Source organism: Falco naumanni, chromosome 3 (assembly GCF_017639655.2).
Source record: "Falco naumanni isolate bFalNau1 chromosome 3, bFalNau1.pat, whole genome shotgun sequence".
Classification (NCBI taxonomy): Eukaryota; Metazoa; Chordata; class Aves; order Falconiformes; family Falconidae; genus Falco; species Falco naumanni.
In genome coordinates this window covers 102,760,642-102,788,217 of record NC_054056.1, presented here as the reverse complement: position 1 = coordinate 102,788,217, position 27,576 = coordinate 102,760,642, and the positions used below count along the sequence as shown (strand labels likewise).

The 27,576-nt window shown below is 46.0% G+C and overlaps 1 protein-coding gene across 1 annotated transcript in view; it reads left to right on the top strand.

Annotated features, from left to right (window-relative positions):
- Window positions 1–2,060: 2,060 nt before the first annotated feature.
- SNTB1 (syntrophin beta 1) overlaps window positions 2,061–27,576 on the top strand; it is a 116,023-nt gene continuing 90,507 nt past the window's right edge. Inside the window, 2 exon segments of the mRNA XM_040587652.1 lie at window positions 2,061–2,365; window positions 2,367–2,683. Coding sequence (XP_040443586.1) covers window positions 2,160–2,365; window positions 2,367–2,683 — 523 coding nt within the window. The 5' untranslated portion in view covers window positions 2,061–2,159.

Sequence of the window (27,576 nt, the reverse complement as noted above, 5' to 3'; positions counted from 1 at the left end):
AATTGTCTATACAAGGCAGTTCTATGGGAACCCCACCGGAGAACCAGACACACTCGGCAAACACAGCCAAGCGCACAGCGCACTGAAGGAGAAGTGTGAGGCATTAAACATTTCCTTTCCTTCCTCTATTACCTTTTCACAACAGGACAGAAACCATCTGAATATTTTTTTCCTTGTAAATTTTCTGAAATGACTTAAAAAAAAATAATACTTAGAGTCACATTTCCGTTAGCAGCAGCACTGCTTCTTTACTAATTCATGAAGAAAAAAATATGAAGTAATTGGTAAGAGCTGATCCCTTGGAAAACAGAGGTGCCCATTTTGGTAAGTCAGCTTGGTCACTTGGGCTCAGACCTACAGAGGAATGCGAGTGCTAGGACAGTCAGCATTGCAACACTACATTTTTGCATGCCTGTCCTTTCCTCCCCACCCCTTCTCTCACCTACCTGAAGCTGCTGGAACTGAACAAGCACACTCATTCACTACGCCTGGCACCTGGGAATGGGATTGAAAAAAAAAAAGCACCCACCCAAACACCCAGGGTGTTGTAGCTGAGCTACCTAAATTAGCTAGTGAGAAATGCTGGAGAAAAGGGCGTGTTACAGCCTCCTCCTCCCATCTCGGGTTTAGGTGCCTTGTTCAGGTTTAGCGGGACATGCCGCTTTTCACTCTGGCTTCACAGCCCTGAAAACTTAATTATAGCTTTTCACCTTGTGTTAATTAACATGAGAAATGAAGAGACCTCTCTTCAGTCTGCTTTTTCTCCGCCCACCCGTTATCCTTGAATAACCCATCACCTGTGGGTTCTGGCTCTCCCTAGGTGCAGGGTTGCATTCCTACCAGGCAGGACGGACCCGTGCATAGACGTAGGAGGGCTGAGTCAGAGCCACCTTCTGCCATCTTTTGGAGGGAAGGGGATGGGGATGTGTAGCCCACCGCGAGGGGCATGGCCCGAGAGGCCCTTGCAAACCAAGGCAAGCTTGTCCCGGGGTGATCCTGTATGTAGGTCCTACCTAGGCTGACCCCAGGTTGCCCAGCCCGTGTTAACCTGGGGCACTTGTGTGCACCTGGGAGCGAAACCCAGGTGTCAGGAATGAGTGGCATCGCTTCAGAGAGGAGCAACATGTGGCATTTAGGGACCCACGTGACTGAAACGAATGGAACTAACAACGTCATTAGCCACCCTGACCTCCCCAAAGTGCTGCTCCCACATGCACCAAACACTCCAGAACCGCTGGAGTTTTCAGCCCAGTTTAGGAAGGAGCCAGAGCTGTTCTGCAAGGAGCAGAAACAAAGGCCATTCAGGATGCGCTTGGTGCCCGCAGAGTCACATCACTGTGGGGCAGCACCCCCAGGCCCTCTGCTGGCATCTCCAAACCGCTGGTGGCATCTCCAAACCAGCCGTGTGAAGGCTTTGTCCTCTCCGGTGCTCTAGCGGGAGCCTCCAGCCCCTCACTAGGCACGCAGCCGCTTCCGAGGAGGAAAGCGAGTAGGGGGAAGCTGCAAAATGGGCAACGTGGCCTCCACCAGCCCTAAAATTTCGTAACCAAAGGGCAAAGAGAACAGTTCCAAAATGCGCAGAAGTACCGGTGACAGTCACCGCCCTCCTCCCGCTGAGCCGCCGAACGACGGGGGTTCTACGTTCACGCAGTTGGAATCGACGCTCCCTGTGTGCCACCGACTACTTCTAATCCGCGTTATAAAAAAAGTCTCGGAGAAGCACAAAGTTGCCTTCCCCCTGCACGCCCCCTGCCCGCGGCCCCACCGCCCCCCTGCCGCGGGCACCCGGGCAGCGCAGCCGGGGGCGTCACCGCCGCTCCCCGCGGGGCCCCGCCAGCGCTCGGAGCCCCCCGCCCCGCCGGCTGGCAGGGGGCCACAGCTCGGCGGGGACGTGTCCCCCCTGGGGGGGTGTGGGGGTGGGGGCCGGGACGCCCCCGGCCACGCGCGCGCTCCCCCGCCCCCGGCCACGCGCGCCCGGTCCGGCGGCGGCGGCGGGCGGTGCCGCCAGGTGCGCCCGCCCCGGCGCGGCCCCGGGGGGGCGGCCGCGGCTCCTCGCCCCACCCCGCCGCGCCGGGAGCTCACCGCCCCGCGGCTGAAGTCCGGTACCGCCGCGCCGTGCCGGGGGTGCCGTCACTGGGCGCTTCCAGCATGCTCCTAAGATGGCGGTAGCGGCGGCGGGCGGCGGCGGGGGCGGCCGGGCGCAGCGCAGCGGCTGGCTGGAAGTTTTGGTGCGGGAGCGCTGGCACAAAGTGCTCGCCAACTTGGGCGGCGAGGCGCTGGTGCTGAGCGGCGAGGAGCGCCCCGACGGCGCGGCCCACAACGGCCTGGGCGGCGATGGGGCGGCGTGCCGCGGGGCCGAGGGCGGCGGGGGGGGCGGCGGCGGTGCGCACCGCCTTCACCGACCCCCCCGAGCAGGTGCCCGAGGCCGTCTCCAACAAGAAGCGGTGTGTGAAGGTGCTGAAGCAGGAGCTGGGCGGGCTGGGCATCAGCATCAAGGGTGGCAAGGAGAATAAGATGCCCATCCTCATCAGCAAGATCTTCAAGGGGCTGGCGGCCGACCAGACCCAGGCCCTCTACGTGGGCGATGCCATCCTGGCCGTCAACGGCACCGACCTGCGGGATGCCACCCACGACGAGGCGGTGCAGGCGCTCAAGCGGGCCGGCAAGGAGGTGCTGCTGGAAGGTAGGGGCGGGGGCCGGGGGGCAGCCGGGTCGCCGGCACGTCCCGGGGCGGCGGGCTTGGGGGGGCAGGTGGTCTCGGCAGCCGGAGAGACGGCGGAGCCGAGCCGAGGGGGGTGAGGAGGTGCCTCCGTGCGTCTCGGTCCGCTCCTCCGGGCGTCGTTCCAGCAGGGAGAGCTTACACCGCGCCGGGACCCCCGACGGTACGCGTTAAGGACGTGGCCCCTCCGGCGGGGACAAGCGCATTACCGGGCAGCCGGGCGGGAAGTTTCCGGCTCCGAAGCAGCCGACGGAGCCCCCCAGCCCCGGCCGGTAGCGGCGGCGGGTCGGCTCCAGGGTGAGAGCCTGGCCGAGCCCCTCCGGGTGAGGGATCCGCGGGATCTGCCGTCTGCGCGTTTTCGTGGCTTTTCAGCCCAAGAAAGGGGGGGGGAGTTGGGTGCCGGGAGAGGACAGGGTACGGAGTAAAGCGACCCCCCCGGACCGTAAGGGCTTGGGAGACTTTCCCCCAGCCCAGCCATCTGGAAATGCCCGCCACCTCTCTCTCCCCCAGTTCCTTCCACCACCCCACTCCCGACTAGGGATGAGGGAGGCAAAGAGACTTGGACGAAGCTGGCAGTGCCTCCCTGACACGGTAACTGTCCCTGCAAAGTGGTGGCTTTCCTTTCTCGAGGGTGACTGAAACGGTTCTGGAAGGAGTAGCCTCAGCAGCCGAGCCCAGAGTAAGGAGCAGACGCTGGTGTGTGTGCGGGGAGGGTGCCCGCCCCCCGAACAGGACGGGTGTTGGGCAGGGAGCAAGTAGAAGCAGAGCCAGGTTCCCCAGGACGGTGAGTTCCTGAGAGGTGTTCACAGGTGTTTGATCCTTGTCTTCTTACAAGGACTAATTTACTTGCTCCACCTGAGAGTATGAACAGCTTCAGAAAGGCCCTTGGCACAGATTTGGTAAAGCGATTAACACACTGGCTGAGAAGTTCATTTACCTGGAGGTCAGTGGCATCTGAGGCACGCTGCTGTGCTGTCGTTCCCTGTGCTGTCCGTTGCCTTCCTCCAAGCCATCCATGCTCCCACCTCCCTGTGCCTGTAGCCCCTTTGCTACCACATGTTTTTTTTCACGTGTGTCTTCTTGGTGCTCCTTCAGAGAAGCAAAGGAGGTGCTGCTGCTGATTAGGAGGTGCAGCTGAGGGTCACCCCTGAGCAGCCGGCTATGGCAGAGAGTTACAGAAAAAGTTTGAAGGGAAGACAGGAGGAGCAAACATCATCTGCAGTCATGTGTGCTGAGAAACTGGTGTTCTCTTGACAGTGAAAACTGTGAAGGAGTTAGTGCCCCATGAGGATTTAAGAAGCTGAGGGCAATTGTGTCTCCCCTCCCCGCATGCCCAGTGCTGCTCATGGGACCAAAGTGCATAGCGTCCTCAGTTGCTGCAGCTGAACTGTTGATAAAGATACCTGTGAAGTCTTAACAGGAGCTTCTTTTCGAGGTCTGAATTGAGGCTGTTGCATCTGAATTCTGTCCCTGGTTTGTTTTATGCAGTTTAAGGGCTTCCTGGGGTGCAGGCCAGGCAACCGCTGAGCTTTGGTGTGATCCAATGACAGCACATCGTGCTTGCAACGGTCTCCCTCCCTCCTTGTAGTGCCTGCAGTAACCACCTGAACAGGCTGCTGCTGTACCAGTCTTTAAAAAAAAATCCCTCAGTTTTCTTCCTGGTAAGAGTGAAGATGAAGCCGTTTCAGCGTGGACTCAGCACCCTCTTTCTCTCCCCTCCTTTCATCGCAGCTGTTTTCTTGCATTTTCTTTGCTCTGTGAAGGCTGATGTGCCTCAGTGGATGTTTCTGCAATTGAATTTGTAATTTGTAAATCGAGAGTGTATTTCAGTAGTCATCCCTCTTCAGATTTAAAATACTCTGGCACTGAACTTAGTGTTTTGTCCTGCCTTTCTCTGGCTATTTCAGCGGAGTAACCAAAATGAGAGTTGGCCACAGCATTGCCCCAGAGACGCTACTCCCTTCAGCCAGGAACCTCTCTACACGAATGGCTTGTGTGAACACGCAGTATAAAACAGTTCTCTGGGATTCAGTGTCTAACTTTGAAACTCTTTCTTTGGTAGCGCAGTCTAAACTGGTCTTTTTACTACTAAAGCAAGGAAAATCCAAAGGTTTTTTTTCCCTTTAAAGTATAGGAGGGAGAGCCTTGATCTTCCTTTTCTTCCAGACAATAGGAATTTGCCATTTCCCGACTTCTTAGAGAGTTGTATCACAAAAAAGCAGCCTGTGCTGGGGCAGGCAAGACCCCTGTGCAGCTCCTCTCTAGGATCTTTCTCCAATTGACAGAGCAATGCCAGCATGTGTTCCCAGGGTCAAAAATGTAACATTGACTTTTTCAGGGAGATTCTGAGACTTGCTTGTGACTTCCAGAAAGCCAAATTTGCAAAGGCACGGCAAGGTGTGAAGCACAAGGGGTACATTTCATGGTGCAACAGGGCTCTGGGTATTACCCAACGCGTTGTGCATTCCTCGAAAAGGTCTTACAGTTGAATTTCATAGGGGTTATCAGCAGTGAAGATGTGGTCAGTATGGCTCAACAGACCCACCATCAGAGTGCTGGAGCCTGTCTGTTATATAGTGTCCTTCCTAAAATTGCTTGCTCAGTGAAATGAGGCATTTACTAACTCAGCACTAAACTGTAGTCTCTCCTGCATTCCTGTGTGGGGAGGAAGGGAGCAGAAAATCCCTCCCCAGCCCTCTGCACTGTGTGTGGGCAGCAGGGCTGGCACTGGGGTGGGTGGCAGGAGGAAGAAGGCCTAAGAAAAGGGGAAGGGATGGGGCAATGATTCGTTTTAACAGTTGCCCCTTTTGCTGCATTGATCGTTGTCTCTGAGCTGTGGGAATAAGAGATTGCGTGCTGAAGGTTTAGGGGTGGCACGGCTGCCGTAGCTGTGCTGGGGAGGGGGCGTGGGCACAGCTGTAAAGCACACTGGGAGAGGTCCTACTCTAGCAAATTTAATAGCCTTGCAAAGTTGTTCTGTCCTTTCATTTTCCATTGCTGAAGGACACCAGTCTGTTGCAGTCCTCACTTGTGTAGTCCAGCTGCTAAGCTAAAGTATCTGTTCCTTCTTACAAGTCTGATCTGTGGCATTGGCCAGGGTGCCTTGAAATCAGGTTGGATTTGGTGAATGGAAGGGAAATAAGGCAACAGGCGGCATTGCCATAGGAGGAGCTGTAAGGCAAAAGATTCAAGAGGAGAGGGAGGTGATAGCGAGGAAGGACCTGAGCCCTAAGAAATCCTGCTCTCTCCTCATCTGCAGGGATGGACCTCTTCTGCCTGCAGGGTTTTAATTTCCTGTGAGCTTTCTGTCACAGCTTGGGCACAGGTGCAGGGGAGCAAAGCAGCCAGTGAGCAGGGGTAGGGGAAGCACTGGTGTTGTGCTTGTCAGCCCTGGGTGGCTTCTCAGGTGTTCAGAACATCAGGACGGAGCTTCTCGACCGCGTTCAGGAGCGGAAATAATTCCCCTATGTGAGAGATGAGACAGCCTCCTGGTACAGTGCTTATTTGAAGGCGTGGAAGGCAGCTAAAATTATCATGACAGCTATTGTTTGTACATATAATTTCCCTGCGGTTCTGTTAAATTGGGTCTTCTTAAATAAGCACTTTGGAAAATCAAGCAGCCTCTCTTGTGCCATGTGAAGCACATTACATTCAAGTGGCTCTCAAGACACGAAAGGTGTTTGCTTTTATCAGAGCATCCTAGATGAGAGCAGTCCCTTGGCATGCTCTGTAGTCAAGTTGGTTGTGCATGTATTCTCTACGTGTTCGGTGAAAAAATGAAAAATTGAGGTAGCCTGTGCTGATGTCAGACAGGACCCTTCTGCATGATGCTGTATTTGGATGTGGTGAACCCCCCCCCCCCCCTCCCCACATTAGTATGTTTTTTGCTAGCTGGCTGCAGGATATTTGTTTCAATTGCATCACTTCCTAACTTGTTGAATGTGTGCGGATGAGCTTCTGCTGATGGTGGTGGAAGGTACGTAGCAGGAAAAGGAGTATCTTCTAAGTGTTGCTAGAGTTTTTAACTGGTTTTGAGCGATTCCCAGTTAAGCTAACACAATTGCAAGGTAGGGCTTACAGCTCCCATGAGAAGTGGTGCTTGCAGCCTGTGTGGGTTTGCAGAAATTTCCCACTGAGAGGCAGCCTCCTGCATTGTGAATTTTAGGGTATGGATGGTAGACTATAGCCCCCTCTTCTCTAGCCCTCTTGAGCATAATCCACAGCTTTAAAGCAATGTGAGAATAAGCATGGTGCAGCCTGTACCATAGTAACATGTATTCTTTTCCAAACAATATTCCTGTAAGAATTGTAAGAGTTCTCCCCTTCCTACCCTTTTAAAATTTTGTTTGGGTGAAGCGAAACAATTTTGCTTGTGTGAATTACATGATCAAATAATGTAAAATAGGCAAGGGCTACTTGTTGACTGTATTTTCCTATCTTATCTATGTTTTCATTTTCTTTCAGTAAAGTACTGACAACAGGAGATTTCTGGGGGTTAACAAAATACAATATTTATCCAAGAAAGTGTGTCTCTTACAAGTATAGGGAAAAAATGAGGCACAGGGCACTTAATAAGTGCCTACGTGACATAAATACTTACTACAGTCAGGGCTGTAAATCTCAGTGATTACAAGTTGTATGCATAGTTACTCTTTACACTTCTAGTAAATGTAAGGAGGAAACACTTGAACTTTTTTTTTTTTTTTTTGGTGCCGGCGAAATATCAGTTAGGGAAATGCTTTATACTTGGAGGTTGTAGCATGTTTCATAGCCTGTGTAGCTGCCCTTGGCACACATCAGTTTGAAAGTGAAATTGAAAGGGAAAGGAGCAGGTAATCTTATTCTCAAGAATGGCAGGTCTAAGCAGTCCCTGAGAATCTCGGGTCTGATTGTTTCAGCTGCCTGCAGCTGATGGGGAAGCTTGAGTGGGAACACTTGATGTGTCTTTCATTGATTAGATTAGATTACAAGCTAATTTAGCAGTCCAGACAGCCTGTATCACTTTTCACAGATAAGAATCAGTACATCTTCTTGCAGTAAATCTGGTACAAGTTCTTTTTCTCGGTTACTGTAACAAAAATAAGGCAGTTGTGGGCAACACATTCTTGGATTTATTTGAACCAAGTGCAGGGTGCCCCCTCAGCCCACCCACCTTGGAAATCATATACTAAGTCCTATAGAAGGGACTTAGTACCAGCTCCTTAAGGGCGCTTAGAAGATTAAATGTGTCTAGGGATCTGGGATTCAATTGCACATACAGAGTCTACATGTTAAGTATCATTAGAAAAAAAAAAAGCATTTTTTAAAATCCCAGCAGTAATTCCTTTGTGGAAGATTAAATTGAAAACTTGGTATAACTCTTTGAAGAATCTTTAAACTGTTAGAGTAAAATTGAAAGCTGAAGGCTTTTGCTATGGGGAATGAAACAGTGTTTGTATCTTAATTTTGCTGTGGCAGATGCCTTTTCATTGAAGGCCAGTCCCACCTTCCCAGGAAGGCATTTTTACATGAGTGATGGCCAGCAGCACTGGCCTCCCACTGGGTTTGGGTCAGGAACGCTTGCTGCATGTCCGTCCCGAGGGAGCTGGTGAGGAGACTCCATAATTCAAATTAGAGTTGGATTTGGAACAGCCCAATACAGGTACTGATCTCAGTAGGCTAATGGTTTCAGGTATAGGTTGGGAACAATTTAAAATTATTTTTTTTTTTACTTTCTTAATCTTGCTGTTTTCATAACACTTGGTGTGGAGTTTCTCCTGGTAGTAATTTATCTGTAAATTTGACTGTAAGTATAACATCCATTTGCATGCATTCAGAGTTCATAAGTGTTGGGGAGTTAACACATTATTTCCATTCCATTTTTCTAATTTAGATTTCAGATCGTAGGATTATTTTATACTTTATTCTGCAAGATTATGTTGCCATGGCTACTTGTTAGAACTGGTATAGCTACTTAAGGAGAAGGGAAATCAGAGGAAACAGTAGTTCAAGAGAGCAATGGCATATGTAAATGAACAAAATATGATGGGAACAAAGCTGTCCTGGCACTGCATGGGAGACTGGCTTTCCAAATCTGAAAAAAATTCTTCAAGCATCTCAGAAAAATAGTTGGTGAAGAAGGGATGGCAACGGTTTCTAGAACATGCAAAAAGTCTGAACTATATATCATATAGGGTTTGTGAATAGCCTATATAATGCAGTTTTGCTGGCCTTGATGGGGTAGGTGGAGGTGAGTGAGAGTCACCTCTTATCTGCTCCTGACCCCCCACTGGTCTTGCTACAGCAGCTGTAGCTGGTGTGAAGTGAGCTTCACTTGGCTCAGCTGTGCCACCTCTCCAAACCTTAAATGATGTCAGGCAGAGAAAAACACTGCTGTCAGCATGAGCTGTGTCTGTGCTAAGGGTCTTTGCCAGGACATCTGTACTTTGAGCAGTCAGGGAGAGCGTCATACTGTTGTGGTGGATTGGGAAAGAGCTAGGAGCCTGAATAGTAGGAATAAGTAGTCTGTTTTGGCAGGGGGACAAAGGTCGGTAATGGTAGAGATGGGAAGGTACATCAGGGGAGTGGCAGCATTTGTACATGCCTTGAGGAGCATCACTGCAAGGAGGGGGTTAGAAGATGTTTGAGGTAAGGCATGGCTAATTTGGGCTAGAGAAGTGTGTGAGAAACTACAAGGTATGTAGAAAGTGTGGAGTGCTACGAGTTGGAGAGTGTGTTACGAGCCTCCTTTGTGCTCTTAAATTAAATGGCTGTCAGCTGCTATTTTGCAGGACCGAGAAAGCTGTTCTGTGAGGCTTGGTCTCCATGCTTCAAAAGATGGTTAATGGCCCTGCCTTCTGTGCCTTGCACTTCTGGAAGAGAGAGGATTCCTTGAAATTACGGCTCCCAGCAGCTTGCAACCTCTCAGTCCAGCAACACTGAATAATGAACGAGGATGTGAGAGTTTTTTACCTAACTCTGCAGGAGAAGTTGGGAAAAGACAAAATTGGTTAGTCCATTGTCTGCTTAGCTTTCAAAACATACTTTTCTCCAGAATGTAAGTTAACAGACTTGCTTACAAAAGGTTTAATCAACTGTGACTAGTCCTTCAGATTGCTTTACCGCTAGGTAGGTATTGCCTTGCTGTTGGGTTAAGTTTGTTCCTTCACGTAAATTAAATTAAGGAACATAATTTCTGCATAACTTTTTGGCAGAGTTGAATTTCCGGCTGCTGCTACTGTACATTTCTGTTACGGTCTGGCTTTAATTTTGTCTGTCTTGAACTACTGAACTCGTTACAGCTTTCACTGCGCATACACTAAGGGCACGACAGGGTAGGTCACTGCCAAAGCAACACATCTGTATTGTAGCCATTGAATAAAATGGAGTTCTTAATTGTAAGGAAATGAGCCAGAACAGTAGATGTGGAGAAACTATCTCTGATTAGAAATGATTAACATACAGCACACTCCTTCTAAAAATGTTGTGCAGCTTTTTGCTGAACTGTTGGAAGTTATGCTAGTTGGCACAGCTCTAAAAGTCATCAGAACTAAGGCTGTGGCTGGGTTTATTCCTCATGGCTCAGGGATGTTTCCATCTAAAGATGGTAATGTATTTGAGCAGTGAGTCTGCTTCAGGCACCACACAGGTGAGTAACTTGTGTGTGTGTGCATCTGTGTGAATAGCTTCTGTTCACTTTAATAGCATGCTAAAAAATGGTAAATTCCTGGTATGGGTATCTGAGAAACAGGATCCTTTTTCCCAAGTATCCAAAAGTTAGAGACATAATATAAAAATAAAAAAAGGACTGTATCAGAATATGAATTCCCTTTGGCAAAGGAGGCACTACTTAACTGATTTGCTTCAACAGATAACGTGACCTCATGGGACTATTTATCAGCCTTGTGCACTTTCAGGGAAACAGGACCATTAGTTAAGCTTTATGTTCATTTGCCATAGGCATCTTCTGCTGGTGCAATACCTATTTTGGCTTTTAACATAATCAAGTAGTTATGAGGGAGTATTGAAAGCTATACCGTGGAAATAACGTACCTCCACTCTTGTCTGAGTTATTTCAATAGTAGCTGTTTTCAGGATGATTTACTATCCTAACACCTGTGTTTTAACTGCCATTGGCTAGGATTCTGCAAGTGGAGCAAGAGGCAGCTGTGAGAAGATGAAGATGCTGGAGAGGTTTACTGTTATCCAGCATGTAGCTTAGGAAGCTGCTGTAAACTAATAGTTTTACCTCAGGCAGCGAGAGTTTATCTGTTTATCCTGGAGTTTGGGCTTTAATCACTGTGAAGCAGCCTGGAAGGATGGAGCTGGTAGGGGGGCTGGCAGGACAGCAGTGGCAGATGTGATTTCCCTCGTAGCAGGCAGCTTCCCGTTGGTCTTACTCTTGTCAGGCAGGAGCCAGCAGGATCCTTCTCTTGCTGACATGAAGCCAAAGGAGGGATTTAATTACTGGATGTTCAGGAATATTTTCCAGGAATGAGGTGAGCAGGATTTACCTTCAGTACTTGCTGCTTGAATTGTTTGTGTGTGGCTTTTTTTTTTTTTTTTTTTTTTGTTGATTTGGGGGATGTTTTGTTTTGTGGGATTATTTTTTAGGTTTGGTTTGTTTTGTGGTTTTTTTTGTTTGCTTTTTTTTTTCCGTGTTGGGTATGCTGTGGACAGAAAAATGGCTTCCAAATTACCGTTGTTTCCCAAAGAACACATGATTCTTGGTAACTCTCCGCCCCTTTTGACTTATTTGTCCTGTCTCATGCAGTGACAGATTTTCCTGGTACCCAGCCTCCTCCATTAGCGATATGTGGCTAGGATGGAGGGGTGTCTCTAGAGAACCAGCAGGATTCCTGTAGGATTACCTACTATATAAATATGTACCTAGGCACAGAGACACACACCATAAGGTGTATTTATATGCATACTTCTGTAATGAACAACACCATCGACAGGCTTCCCTTGTTTGAGGCTTGACCTTCAAATGTGCTTGAAGACAACACGGTTGCTACCAGCTTTACGCTGCTGGGGTTTTGCCAGGTCTGGAGGGGCTGAGCTAGTCCCTGTGTTACCCATCAGGTCTCTACTGTGAGGGCAGCATGGTGGGCTGTCCTGGCTGTATGGAGGGGCTTTACGTATCACACCTCTGTGAAGCCTCTTCCAGAGCTGGGGATGTCACTGATTGTGAGCTCTGTCGAATAAAGTCAGGAAGATGTGCTTACTGCAAGAGAAGGGAGCAAGCTTCAAGCTGGAATGACTTGGATGATGACAGCAGGCTCTTGGTGAAGAGCTCCAGGTGTTATTAATGTGCTTTGCCTGAATTAAACCCATCTAGATTTCAGAAGCTTGGCTAAATGGCTGGTCCAAGGGTTAACATAGCACAAATTTGCTGAACAGCTGAGGAAGTCCTGACCACAGTGGTGGGGACAGACACAAGCAACACTTAAACCTGCGGACAAACCTCAAGGTGCTGCAGATGCCACAGCTAATCTGCTTGAAGCCATCGTTGCTTTTGCTGGCGCCGTCTTTAGGGACAGCGATTGAGTTGCAGGCTGATGCTGGTATATTTGTAGCCATGGCTCTTGTCTAGCCCTGAGGGGGAAATCTGTATTCTTTTAAAAATTAAAAATTTAAATTTTAAAAGAGAAAAGAACCTCATAGTAACTTCAGTTGTCTTCGTGTTTGTGGAACACTGGAGAAATGTCTGACCAAAAAGGCAATAAAAGAAAACAACATTTTAACTCTGGAAGAATGCAAGTTAAAGAAACTAGGTTTAAGAAGTTCCTAGTCCGTTCAGCGAACAGCTATCTGTATAAATAAGCAGACGTAAGTGATGTATGAGGGCAGGTCATAAAGAAAACGTTGCAGTAACAAACGAGTGGATTTTCCACTTAACACGTTAAAATCAACCCTGAAAGGCTCCGTTAAGGAAAGCCATAAATTGAAGTTCTAAGAGATAGCATATAAAATATCCCTGAAACTCAAAATGATCCTATGTCAGTTTTATCTTTTCCTTTCACTGTGTTATATCTATTTTAATAAACATGTGGGATAGACTATCAAAAGAGCAGCACTTTGTCTGTGAAGCCTTGAGGAAATAAATAGTGAGTTGGGCATATTGTAAACCTCACCCAATAAAAATAAACTTAAATTGACTCTGGTCTTTGCCTGTGTAAGGACTGCTATGCTAGGACCATTCTGTGTTGATATGCTAGGCATACCTTGAAATGTTAGTATTTCATGCTTGAGCTTTCTTTCAAATCCTTGCAGAGCTTTTTGTTCACGTGCATAAATGGTCTTAAGACCTTAGAAAGGTTTCAAGGTTCACACTCTTAATAAAATATTGAGAATAAATACCTTTTGGGTTTTGAGGAAGGAAAGGAAGGGTTGACCTGAAAACATACAAGTTTCTGTGGAAATCTTTACGATGTTTTAATTTTGAAATGGCATTTTATATTTAAAAAGAAAGCAATTTGCTTTCAAAAGGCTCATTTGAACTTGCTTTTTTTCTAAGTAGGATTTTCTGTATGGAATACCAGAGAATTGCCCAATGTACCTTCTTCTCGTGGAAAATCTTTGCAATTGTGCCATATTTATCAACAGGCAATTTTCATGGCCGGAAAGTTTTGACCAACTCAATGCAGTAGTTTTTTTCCTCACTTTCTTAAAGAATGTGTAATTAATTTTTATAATTAAAGGTATTTATTCTGTTCTTTGGAAACTTTACACATGCTGTTCTCCTTAATCACTTTGTTCTGTTATTTTTCTATCAATATGCATGTTGTGCAAAGTGGATAAGGATGTATATTTGGTACGAGCCAAGACAGATATGCTTCCAGTGGAGAAGTCACAAGTGAAATATTACATGAATTCCTGTAAGAAATTTACGTTTGATCTTTTCAGTTAGTCATAGTTCTGGGGCTATGCTTCGTTGTTTCAATGAAGCTCTTATTAGAAGTCTTGATTTCGGAGGGAAATGAGGAAGAAACTTCTTGAGTCTCTAAAGCTTGCCTAAAATAGCTCTTCTAAGTGTAATTTTAATACCTCCTCAATGCAGCTGTAAATTAAATTGGGCCACTACCTTTTTAGGTCTTGCTGTGTTGAAGACTTTGTGTAGAATTGTATGCATATGAAGGAATCAAGAAGTGTTCATGAAACCATGAAGGGTGGGAAATTATTTCTGTGGGGGACTATACAATGAATTGTTTTGTTTTTTATTTTCCCTTTGCTTTCTGTTCACTATTGTGTTGGCTGGTGTTGGTTTAAATGTCACTGTTTAATTCCAGAGCTGACCTAGCCCTGGTGTTGACACAGCTATAAACATCCATCAGCGATTCTGTCATGGGCACAAGGTAAGGTGGGTAAACACATATAGCATATGCCATGAGCTTGCATGTGTTTTGTACATGCGTTTGCTCATATCCAAGACAGAATTTGTTTGTTGTCAGTGCTGTATAGATTAAGTTAATTGTTCTATGAAAATGGAAATAAATAGAATCTTGATAATACCTGCTCTGGAGGAGTTTCTGGGTTGGTTCATTTGCTGGAGTGCTTTGCAGGAGGCTGCACCTGCAATTTTGTTTTTTCTTAGGGTCAGTGTTCTCCACCCAGACCCCACTGTCTGTGTCTGGTTGTCTGCAGCCAAGCCTCCAGCGATGAGTGGGTGATAGCCAGCTAGTGGGGACAACCTTCCATCTGCTAGAGAGTGCCAAGAAAGGGGAGTGACTGTGGAACAGAAGGTAGGAGAGCAAAAGCTGCCTCCTCTTTGAGTTGGCATGAGCTTTCCCATTGATTTCCATGGGATTAGGGTATTTTTTACAAAGCAATATTGACGTAAATCTCTGATGGGGGAAAAAGAGGTGTCTCTGATACCTACTGCATTCATTCTCCTTTAAAATAATACGGACAGTTCTTTGGTCCTTCCTGGGTGACTCACTTCGCTGGCTTCCTGCATGGCTGAACAAACCCGCTCGCAAGCTTTTCAGTTGAGCCTCTCTGTTAACATGCTGCTTTACTGTGCTTAGCAAACCTGACTCAGTACTCCCCCTCTGCAACCCTTTCAGCTTGTCCCTCCTCCCTTTCCGCTGCCCCAAAGACCTTGTAAAAGCAGCATTGTAAAATAGATGCGGCAGGAGTTCAGTCTCTGAGTTCAGTCATTTTGTGCAATAATAATTGATTAAACAATTGTTCTTTCTTAATCTACTTTTCTGTGCTAATCACCAAGGTTGAATAATTCGGCGCAGTCGGATCTGTGCCTAAGCTGTGGGTCCTTGTCTCAATCAAAACGTTACTTCTGAAACCTCCACAGTTACTTTCAAATGCCAGGGTGACAGAGACTGTATCACCAGCTTTCCAAAGGGTGTTTCAGGTTTTCTTTCTCGTTCAGAGCTAAGCTCTGACCTCTGCAACGTGTTTTTTAGACACACTAAAAATAAAGTTAAACTGGAGCAGGAAGCAGTCATTGTTTTTGGAGACAACAAAAATGTAGTTGCAGGTGAAGGCTGGTTTGTAGAGCTGTGTTTTCTCCAAAAAGCTGCGCCCAGCAGAAATTTGACGGCTTTCCTGTTGAACGGGAGTTTTCTAAGTGCCCTCCTGCCCTCTCTATAGCACTGCCAATGCACACATGGTTCTCCCTTGGTGCCATTGCAGTCTGTAACGCCAGACTGTGACAGTCACCAGAGATATTCTGGGTTTGCAGAGTACACCAGGCCCAAAGTCTCTGCGTGTCTTGCCTCTGACCCAATGATCAATGCTCCTCTTGCCCCCGCGCCAACCCCCCTCGTTTTTTCTGGATGTCATTAACCTCCTTTCTTGCCTCTTACTGCATCATTTAGGGTGGCAGGCAGCATCAGAAAAGGTTTGATGTTTGTCAGCCTGATTATGCAGGAAAACCTGTAGTTGTAGCTGAACAAGTTAATTGCATAATCAAAACGTTTGCTTGCAGACTTTATCCCGGCTGGCTGCTTTGTGTGTCTGAAGGCTGGCAGATCCCTGCTGGGGATCAGCGCTGTGTCAGGGCAGGCTCCATCAGCTGCTGATGGCCACCTGGCAAACAGCCAGACCTGATGGTTTTCTTTATCTCTGAAGAGGTGCTAAGTTGCAACCACAGTTCAAGAGTGATTGAAAAGTGACAGAATTGGTATCGTCACAAGACTGTACATAAACTGTAAGTCTGCTGTGTTTCGTGTCTGAGGTCTTGGGGGAATTTGGGTTAGCTCGGGAGCCCTGAGGTCTCCAGACCTGGAATGCAACCCAATTACCTTGTGGTTTCTTTCCTTTTAAATATAGGCATCGTTAGAATGTATAGTGAGCTGAAATTAACCCCTGGTTTTAAACTTGTAATCGTAGGTTTGGAAGAGCGTTGCAAAGAAAGCTCTTACAGTATTACATGAAGAGTAGCCAGTTAAGGGTATAATAACAGATTCAGGAAAGTCAGGTGAGACACAGCTCTGCAGTAATAACTCCATGCTTTTTGAACGTTATTCCCTTGATAAATGCTAGGAAAAAAGGGTAATGTGAGTCTGATTCAACAGGCACTTCAGCTGCAGTGCCCCTGGCATCAGCTCCTCAGGGGTTGAGCTCTGGCAGAAGGACCCCCATGGTGCTGCCTGAGCCCTCTGAACAGTCCTGCTGAAGGACACTGTGAATGACACAGTGGCCAAGGAGGACGGAGAAAAGAAGGCCTGTTCATCTCAGCTTGCTCCAGGGGGACGTTTGCTTCTGCCCCAGGACCACCTGCTACCATGTTCCTGTTTAGTATGGGAGGTGATGGAGGGGACTGAGCTGTGAGGGGCACTGGTAACCCCTCTCAGACCAGCCGTCCTCACGGCTGCCTCACGCTGGAGGATCCACGGCTTCTATGCACAGGTACTCCTTGAAAGTGCTTGTAAAGCAAAAGTAGGTCACACCGTCTCTTCAGCCTTTAAATAAATACTGTGTAATAACAATATGTGAAAATAGATGAAAATACTCCTCTTTGCAGGCTGAAGTGGGGTGGGCAGGCAGCAAGGGCAGGCAGAACGTCCTATCCATCTCTCCGCAGCGTGTGTATAGGCTGAAGTTTAGCATGTATAGGCTCCTCTCGCTGTGCCCTGATCCTGTAACTGCATAGATGAGGATGACCCTTGTGTACGTAACATGTCTTAATTGATTTCATTGAAGCTAAGTTTGGGTAAGACTGTGCAAGACGAAGACACACGGTTTTGTTTTTCCTCTCCTGTGGGCATACAAGTGCTGATTGCACTATATAAAGCTGCTTGCTCTTGAGTCTGTCGCCATTCAAGGTGAGGAGAAAAAGGGTTTGTGTTTTTATTATCATTCCTCCCTCCCAACCTGTGCTGCACCAAAACAAACAAGCAAACGGTAGCGATTGCCAAGGAGGGAAGAACCATTTTGCAGATTGTAGCTTTTTCCGCTGGACAAATGTAGCCACATTTAACTTGTTTTTAAATGTTGACTATACAAATTAAACTCCCAGTTTACACAGTTGAGATTTTCATGGGCACTCCACACAAGAATTCTCAAAGTGCAGCATTTTGAAATGATGACTTTTGCTAGGAACAGTCTTTGGGGAAATGGGACAGTGCTTGTGTTTTTACCCTTCCCCCTTCGACGCCAGCCTGTGTCAGGCCAGTGATGGGAGCCAAGTGGGAGAACCGTGGCCAGTTCTGAACAGATCGGCCTTTGTATCCCCAGCACAAACATCCCTCTTCTTTCCGAGGGAACGGGCAAAACGGGTTCTGACCCAGCGCGACCGGCTGTTTGCGGCTTGTCTGTCAGCAGGAGAGAGACAAGTGCCTCCTCTGTGTCCTGTTAAAACGCTGCTGCAGAGCGAACTGTTGAGCAGGCAGTTAAACAGTTTGGATCTTTGTAATTCAAAGGTTAACATGGGCCACAAGGTATTTCGTCTGTGTCACAAGACTGCCCAAGTCTCTCTGCAGAGGTTTTCTCCTCTGGTTAGAGGCTCACAGCTGCTTCGCTGCCCAGGAGCATAGCATGGAGCCATGCAGAAGCACCAGTGCCCAGCAAAGCTGCTGCTGGTTATTTCTTTTCTTGGCAGCTTAAGTCTTCAAGTGTTTAGTGGGAATACTTTTTGTGGGAGCAAGTTAGCAATGACAAAAGCCAGTAGTAAACCTCTGTCATTGCTTGTTACTTTGGAAGATGTGCCCTTGTGAAATTTAGGAGAGCTGGAGTTGATGTAAAGAGTCTAATACTGCCCTTTTCATTTGTATAATGCTTTACAGTGATGCTGTTCAGGTGCTTGGTATTTTTACTGGTCCTGAGTAAACTCTGTTCAACTGAAGTTACTTCCTAGGGCCCAAGAGCATTTTTCACATTTTTCCCTGAGCATGGTGTAGATTGGAGCACTTCTTGCAGTAGCAAGGTGGGATGTCTGAGACTGTGGTTTCAGGCTTTGCCATGTTGTTGGTATGGCTCCTTTGGCTTTATCTCAATTACCCATCAGAGGAAGAGGAGGAAGACACTTAAAAGCTGTTTCTATCCGGAGCACTGCTCAACTGCTGCATCAGCTGAGATTCCCACTGTCTGTCCTCACAGCTCAGCCTGGCACATTGTAAGCTGCTGAGGTTATTCAGGCTGATCCTATCTGTAGCAAAGTGCTTTGATCACCAGGGCCAATGCTTTTCACACCCTACCAGCTGTGTAGCGAATGTGGTCTGATTTCTGTGTTTTCTAGTTGTGCCCCAGATCATTATGCCTCAGTTAATAGCATGGAACCAGGCTTGGGACATGGGCAGCTGTGAAGCCGGAGCCTACAGGAGATCCGTACATCACCTTCAAATGTTCTGTCTGTATTTGCAGTAGTGGTGATGGACTGTGTGAGGTGGGCCCAGTGGCTGGCTGCCAGGGTAGGCAGTGTTATTAATGTCTAGCAACGCTGATTAGAAATCGAATGCTACAGGATCTTTGTGCTGGAGACAATGCCTATGCTTTGTTCCTCTGGCTCACTTGTTAGACTGATCCTTCTCTGCTGCTCTGTGGTTGCGGGCTGGGCAGGGCTTCAGCAAATAAAGCCAAGCGGAACATGCCTTTTCAGGTCTGATTAGCTGGCATGCTCCCTTCTGAGTTGTGGGTTTTGATGTTTGTGCTGTAGAGGTCACAACAGAGGGGAAGTGTGATCGTGGTGCCTTGGCGTGTGGGGTCCTGGCGTGGTCTTCCCTCTGGGGCAGAGGAGCACTGAGCCAGCACAGCGCTAGAGTGGATTGCGGCTGGGATGCTGTCGTCACCCACTGATGTTTATTATATGCCATGGGGCAGGAGGGAAAATTCTTCGCTGATACCATCCCCATACCACATCTGCCAGAGAAATCTGTCTCCTTGGTAGTTTCAGACCTTGCTGGGCTTCCTGGCAGCATCCGTCAGCCAGACCGCAGCCCAGGCTTCTAGGTAGACTTTAATTTGCTATCAAGAACTATCATATTAATGGCTTAATTTTATTTTTTAGCAGCTATGAAACAGATTTTATGTGAATGAAAGTGCATTGTTTGAGCACTTGGAGAGTGCAGAAGAGAGCCCTTTACCTCCTAAATTTTTTACGTTCTTGAGTAATTGTGAGATATGCTAACAGGGAATGTGTTTTAACAAGGATGCAGAGCTAGAGGCCACGTGAAATGACATTTTAACCTGTGCTTCTGTCAAGCTGTAAAAAGGCATTTGACTTTGTTTTGAGGGTTAATGCATGGGATGCAGTCTTTGCTCTTAAAGGAATATTATCTAATTGGTTTGGGCTTTTGGTTGAAAGGATAAATCATTCTCACCTTTCCTATGTTTTATATTATTATTTTTATTGGTAAAATGGACTTGCTTGTATCTTTGAGTGCTTCCTCTTGCTGGTTTTACACTGTGTCTTTTTACTGATTGTGTAGAGACCTTTGCTGTCCCCAAAATCTCAGTTTCTAATTCTGAGCGTTAGAAGGTAATAGGCAGAGAAAGGTGCTTGTGATTTTGTTTTCCCCTTTTTTACGGGTGTTCAGACCTTTAGAGGGGATTCCTCTTATGTTCGGCATTTAGACTACACTGAGCATCCCTGCTCTCAGGATGGGCAGCAGAGAGAGAAACACGCTGAGTGGTCCTTGGGAGATGCTGCTCTCCCTCCTCACTACAGGGGTACTAGCTTGGCTTCCAGTTATACCTATTAGGTGATTAAAGTTATGTGACATAGATCCCTCTCTTACAGCTTTTTTCTTTGTAACCCAAGGACAGTTCTTTATTTCTCAATTCTCACTCATTTACATGGTTCTCCAGAACTGGGATTTTGAGGGAAGCAGTATTTGTGCAGAGCAGGATACAATCTGAAGAGCAGAAAGTGCTACATAGCGTTGTTGTATTGCAAATAATAAGCTGTTTGAGAGTGTTGGTGTGTAATTGTGTTGTATGTTTGCCTTGACAAGAAACTTGCATAAGAAAAGCCCATCCCTGTGCTGCAGTGCACCTTTTTGTGGTTGCACTGATTTAACCATGTGCAATGCCACACCAGAAGCAGGTTTGTGTTTTTGTTGTTTGTTTGGGTTTTTTTTAATTACATGGGCTATAGGTATGCTCCAGAAAAAAAATGTCATCTCTAATGCTTGTTTTTTGGGTGATGGAGCTTACAGGGCAGGCTTGAAAGTGGTTGTGCTGGCAGAAGGGAGCTGTGGACTCCAGCATGAGGCAGGAGAAGCGCTGAGGCCGGAGAAGGAGCCCAGTGAGGTAATTTTGTTGCTGAAGCCAGTGTGTTGTGAAAGTGCAGCCTGAGCTGAGCGGGACTTTCCTGCCCTTCTCCTGGCCTCGGCAGCTCCTTCCTGCTCCTCTACGCAAGCTCTGACAGCTTCTCTGCTGTGGCCATGCTGCATGTTGGGGTGCTCCAGGTCCCCAAATCAACTACCTGGGTGGCAGCAAGGTCAGGGGAAGCTTGAGTTGTTAAAGAGGTCCCATTTGGGGACAGCTCATATTTAAGATCCGTGTGAAGCTGTTGTGAAACTGTGTGCGATCGTGCTGAAGCTTGTTTTGTTATTGGCAGCATGCAATGGATGAGGTCTGGTCCTGGTGAAACCAGCTTCAAACACTTGAGTGATGGAGCAGGGCCAGGATCTCTTAGTGTTGCAAATTGTGCCACAGTTGAGAGAAAAAACACCTCTCTCTTTTTTTTTTTTTTTTTTTTTTGGGAAAGCACTAGACTTCTCTGTGAGAATCTTGAATTTTTGGTGTTAATTGTCACCTACAAGTTAGTGTGTTTCTTACCTGCTTTGTAGTCTGTATATCCCATCTTTTATATAACCTTGTGTTGCTGCTTAAGGGATTGATATAAATCTTTCATACAGGCTGTCTCCTGGATTGTGTGTGGGAGTGGGAAATTCTGCAGTAGTTAAAAGGACCTGTCCTGAACAAAGGCTGCGTTGATTTGATAGCAAGGGTGATGATCCTAGAGTTGAAGTGAGGAGCAAGAGCCAGAAAATTAGACAGCCCCCCTACTTCCAGTGGGCGAGAAGAGGGGCAGCCAAGTCTTGTGGTGCCCAGGAGCAAAGCACAGACTCAGCTGAGACTCTGGAGTTGTGCATGTTTAAGTGTTGATTCGGATTAAGACAGGATGGGAGACTGAAGTGCAGCAGCTTTACTTGTATACACCTTGCTTAAGGAAAAATACATCTTATTCATGAATGGGTTTATGTACAGGTAATCCCTTAGTTTCATGCTCTTACTAGCCTTGCATAGACATGTCTTAAAAGCTTCAAATTCACTATGTTCCTGGGCATGCTAAATTTGGTCCATACTGTGCAGCTGGTCACACTCGAAGTGTAGGAATTTTGTGATTTTTTTTTTTTTTTTTTTTTAGTGCTTGCATGGGTCTCAGATGTAGATGACTTGTTCTGTGCTAAACCAAGCCACACTGTATTTACTGTGCCTTCAGGACGTTTAATTATATTGACTTTCCTACCCATTTCACAGAGCTTATAGTTGTTTGAGTTGCTTTGAGCTCTGCAACCTTTCCAAATGCTCTAGTTTATTTATGTAAGGTTTTTTTTGTATATTACTTCCGTCTATGTTCAGTCCTTGTCCTATTAATTTTAAGTTGCTGCTTGTCACTTCTTTTGTTTATGCCTTCTTCCTTCTGAGTCTTGGTGACTCCAACCTAAGTGTGCTTGTTCTTTGCACCTCCACCAGTATTTTGCTCCATTGCATGCTCTTCCAACATATTAATTAGTATGGCAATGCTACTCAGAATACCAGGTGTTTGAATGCTTGAAGCCTTCCTTTCTTGGAAAAAAAAATATTTAAAACAAAAAATTCACAAAGCAGCCTCAGAATTGTAAGAAGATTATCTTCATTAGCTAAATTAGAAAATTATGAAGTGTTGCAAAGATATGAGAAAAAAAGAATGAAACAGCAAAAAATTTGGATTAGCAGGCTCTGAAAGCATCTTGGGAACTTGACTCACTGCTCTGATTGTGCAAAGGGGTAGTGACCCTTAGGTTTGGTTGCAAGACTGACTGCCTCGTGCCTGCAGGATGGTTTTGCATTTTCTTGTTCAGGAGTTACAGCTTCTTACTATGAGGGTGCTTTCCAGGTACTCACACTGGCTCTTCCAGGAGATTGAGTACTGGTGGAAATGCAATTTTGCATGATCTAGAGACTTTAGTGGGCTCTGTTAATCTGGGCTGAGTTAATGCACATTGGAGAACTTGGGGTGTGGTTGATAACACTTAAAACTTTTCTAGAAGGTTGCTGCTGTGGCACTGACCTCCTTCCACCCCCAGCTGTGTGTTCCTGACTCTTCTTTGTGCAGCTCAGGCATTTATCGGAGTTTCTGGGGGTCTGGTTCAGAGAACTAAACCAGCAATAAATGGGAGCTGTTGCGCTGGGCATGCAGCCCTGAACTGTCCCTTAGGTGAATGCTGGTGTTTTTGTGATCAGGCAGAGAGCTGGTTCACCCAGCTAAACATGAGGTGTCTGTTTTCCTCTTGTTTCATCAACAGGGTGAAAAAGATTCCCTACTCGAGCATCTCTTCTCAACCCTTTGCTGGCTCTGACCCCTCTTGCTTTGTGGTCAGAGCTAGTGAATGGCACCTCATGGTGTCCCTTGGGCTTGGGCCAGTTCTCATGATCCCTTTTACAGTTTCTCGCCCAATATAGTGCCCCCAGCGCTGCAGAGGGGATGGCAAACAGTAATTCATGGATGGGACTGAGAAGCTGGCCTGGCACTTTTAAACCTGCTAGAGAAATCATGATTACATGCTAACCAGTTTTAGCCTGCAGCTGGAAACTGTGGTCTGTGAGCAGCCACTGAACCCATTGCTTTCAGTGGCAGCAGCCTTCTTCATGTGCTAATCCAGTGTTCTGGGTTGGTGTGTTTTTTTCTTTCCCCTTAACTGATACCTTTTAGTATAAGATCAGTTTGTCTGAAACTTTCAGATTCTGGGAAAGTACAAGAAATAAGAACCAGCCAACAGTGAAGGCAGCAAGCCTGGAGATTAGCATGGCTACATGAGTTCCTGGGCTTCAGGTTACCTTTTAAATATCCCTACACAGTGTTAAGCCGAGTGCCCACAAGAAAGTACACAGTGGAGGCAGTCAGAAAACCTTCAGGGAGCTTTGGGTGTAGAGCAGATGAATGGTGGCACTGTGTCAGTTTATCTTAACTGATACAGTAGAATCATCTAGTTTTCCACTCCTCTTCTTGCCTTCTCCTCCTCTCCGCAGTCCCCAGTGGTTGGTGTGAGCTGCCAGTGTCCCTTTCGTTCAGATCAGAGGCTGTGGGGTGATGCTGGTGACACTGGGATGCAGCGCGTGGCACAGGGAGAAGGTAGAGGACCGGACTGCATAGTTGTGCTAGATGCACCCATAAGGATGATTTTTTTTTTTTTTTCTCTGTACTTTCCTTTTTCTATCTGAGCATAAAATCTTTCACGCTGCATCTCTACATGTATTCCTGTAGTTCTTGCTCTTCCAAGTTCTTTTACCTGGCTCTGCAGGCTTATTTCTTTAGACTTCACAAGCATTTACCTGTCATCCCTCCTTCTCCCTTAAACTTTGCTTTTTTCTTTCTTTTTTCCCCTTTAAGCCAGCACCAAGACAGAGTGCTTAGTCAGCAATTTTGAATACAAATCTTTTTTTCTTTGCTTTCCTGAAGTTGTATCCTCACTGAAAAACATCTTTGGCTGACCAAGGCCTGTGCTCTTTCCTGGAGCAGGAGTGGCTCTGGTAAAGCCTTTCTTGGCTTGTGAACTTTGTGCGTTAGTTACAGAAACTCCTCACCCAGTTTTAGTGGTGGAGCAAACCCAGGTCTCAGCTACACCTTTCTCAGCTCTTTGGAGAGGATGAAGCTATTGAAAGTTCAACACTTCAAAGCCTATCAGTTTTGCACAGGACAGAGGAGGTGGGAGGATTTGGCATCTTTCCTGCAACAACAAAGGCAGCAGGAGGTGCAAAATGTGAGTTTGAGACTCAAAATATTTTTTTAATTTATCTTGAAATTAAACAAGCTGAATCTGGAAAGGAATTAAGGCATTAGTCTGCCTTAAGTTATTTTGGCAAAAGTGTAAGCCCTCTTTACACCAGTATAATATTCCTGGAGGAACAGCATGGACCTCAGAAAGTATCATTTCATGTGCCGTAGCAATTTAAATCTTTCAATTTTGGGGTGAGTAGTTGTAGCAGATCTGCAAATAAATGTGTCCAATAATGAAATCTTTGTAAATATTGATGTTTACTCCTGCTGGTAAATCTAGAAATCTCCTCTTTAAATGAGGGTGCAGGTGGAGAGGTAGTAAATGTACTGTTTACACAGAGAAGCGTCTCTGAGAAAGTAAAGAACACATCTTCATAACTAATAGAGATTAGCGATGAGGAGTCATCTGCTGTCTAATCCTGGGGACCTGCCTGAGTACAGCAGTGAAGCTAGCAGCTTTCACTTTGGTTCAGGATTTTTGATGGTTTATGCTTGAAAATACCATTCTTAATTTCCATGTCAGAAGAATACAGAGTTTCACAGATGTTTTCAGTTCACATAAAAATAGATAAATGGAAATTTTTACCATCTACTAAAGCTTCAAAGGAAGTAGTTATGTTTAGTTAATTAGTTTTGCTGTTTTAAGTATCTACAATCCATCCTTTCCAGGCTTATAGATTTAGTAAAGAATCCATTACGGAAACGGATAGCCGGCGGGGAGCATAGCTGCCCTGTAAACCCTTTTAGCTGATCGGTATTATGAATTTATGTGAAATGTCAGCTTTGTTCAAATGCAAGAATAAAGAATGCTTTTCTAATGTGCATTCTCTTAATCTGGTGCTTGATCAGAGGTTTTGGCTTCACAACCCAAAGCATAGAGTGGGTGAACAGGAAGCAGGGTAGAAAACAAAAAGGAGACAAAGCACGTTCTTTGCAAAATATATGAGGCCGGTGCCCGGAGAGTTTGGTGGTAAGGGCATGCAGTCAGGCTAGCACACTGTTTTTTTTTTCATTTGGTCTGCCTGCATCTGTGAAGTACTCCTGAAAGTGACCCTTCATCCATGTGCAAGAGGAGCCCAACGATTCTCTGTTTGCCTTTTTTCTCTGCTTTCATGTCTTCTGGGTCACCATTGTTCATGGGGTTTTTTTGGTTCCCTCTTCTGTGTGTTGCCTGGTGCAGCATCCTTATTGCAGCAAGCTGTCATTGCCTTTTTGACATTTTCAACACTCAGACATGATTAAGCAGCCTCTGGTGTTTGGGCAAGTTGCTTGCACAAATGCATTGGAGCTGCTGGTTTTGGCGCTTTTTTTGGTTTTTTTTTTTTTTTTTTTTTTTTTTTACTCAGAAGTTGAACTGCTTAAAACACCTATTATTTTGGCCCTATGCTTTAAGTTAGGAATTTTCTTGCTATTTCTGTTCTATATTTGATTCACACTTCTCTGCCTTTCACAAACCTACAGAAAACACAATTTAAGGACTCAGTCCCTGTTTGGTGGTTGGGTCTGTTAGAAAAACTGTTAGAAGAACAGTTACAAAACTGTCCTTGTATTCACAGCAATGATATTTTCTACTCCTTTTTTCCCCATAGTATCTCAATTCCTGGAAACAATGAGGTGAATGTCTCCATCAAAGCAGCATATTACAAAGTAGTATTAATTGGAGGCTGAAGTTGTGCATACAGATGTTTGTGCATCTCTGCACAGTTTTACACCTCTGAAGCTGAGCAAGAGGTATTTGCCCCCTTTCAAAGTCAGCAGTCGCTTTCAAAGATGTTGATTTGAATGGCAGTAAAGCATATTGGGGTTCTCTGGTGGGAAACAGAAGCAAGAAATAAAGTCCACAGAAGTTGTTCTGGCAAAGCCTTGCATCCACTGGGTTTTTAATAATGAAATGATTCTCTCTTAAATTGTAAGGGAACAAATATTGTGGTTCATTTCAATGGGATCTTTAAGTACGGTTAATGTACTTCATTTGCTGTAAGAATGATTTTTTGGTTGCGTCTTTAGCAGAAGATCCATTAGATTCCTTTGAATGCACTAGGATTGTAGGAATCTAATCCAAAACCTTCTTCATTTGGTAAGTAAAAAGGAGTCTTTTCATTGACTTCAGGTTTCTTTGAATGAGTCTTCAGAAGAAAAAATCATTCAGACAATTTTGTTCTTGTTACAAATATGCAGACATAAGTAATATATGGAATTGGATTTATGCTTAGACATTTTAAAATATTTTCTTTTTCATTTGGATGGTTAGGAGACAAATAAGACTTTAATTGTGTGAAAACATGTGCACTCTTCAGGTAGGTACCCTTGCTGGTGAACAGGATTTTGTACATGTTTTTCTTGTGGCCTTTTAATGGAGTGTTGGGATGGTGACACCCCAATTTTTTTGCCGGTTGAGTGCTCTGAACTTCTCATCGAAAGACCTCTTGAGACTCTTCCTCATTTGTGCAGCTCTTAAACTGAATCAAGTTTTTAACAGTTGGCCTTTTACAGACTTTCTCTGTTTACTGAAGAAAAGCTTTTTTTGGTAAGTAGCCCATCTTTATGTGGGGCTACTAAGGTTATTGATATTTCAATCATCTTTATGGTGGCTAGGAGAGTACTAATTGCAGGACCAGTCTGATTTTGGCAGTACTTTGTCATTACTTGAAGTAACAAAGGCTAATTTAGGGCTATAGGTGGACTAAGAAAAAAACGTCCTGCCTTCCTTGCAACAGTTTTTGGTGTTGCTGGGAGATGCAAAGTGGTTTGTTGAACCAGCCCAGCAGACAGACCAGAGATGTATTTTGTCTTGATCTCGTAATTGTGAAGGTATGACATTACCTCCAAGAGGAGGAAACCTAGAGAGAAAATTAGTCTTGGGGCTTACTCAGCCGGTCTATCTCCAGCTGAGTCATTTATATTTTTCAGTACAGTGTTGCCTGGGGGATTTTTTTTTTTGCACTTTTTAAAAATAAAGGCAAACCTCAGGGGGGTGGGGAGTCTGGACACTATTGCATCAGGGTGTGGGAACAGCGTGGGCATTTGGCCTCCTTGTGACGACGTCCTGTTTCCCCAAGTTATCACATCAAGTCTGCACTCTTTTGCCAGCCTGGCTTCCTGAGTCCCTCCTCTTACCATGCCCTCCTGCCTTTAACTTTTTTTTCTTCCTGCCTTGGCTAGGAAGGAGGGCTTGACTTCTGTGTGCGAAGCTGCTTTTGCTCCTGTTCCATGTGGAGCTGGATGACAGGGGTTTGAGAACCTGCCTGGTATGAATCCAGAGAATGGTGGCTGGTTCAGGCTGCTACCAAAGCGTAAGTCCTTGGAGGAAGGGGGATGTCCACTTGCAGCTCAGCTGGCTGTTGGCATCACATCTTTCTGGAAGGACAGCAGTTGGTGAACATCCGTGGAGGACCTCAGGGAGTGAGAGATTCACCCCTGGCTGGGGTTG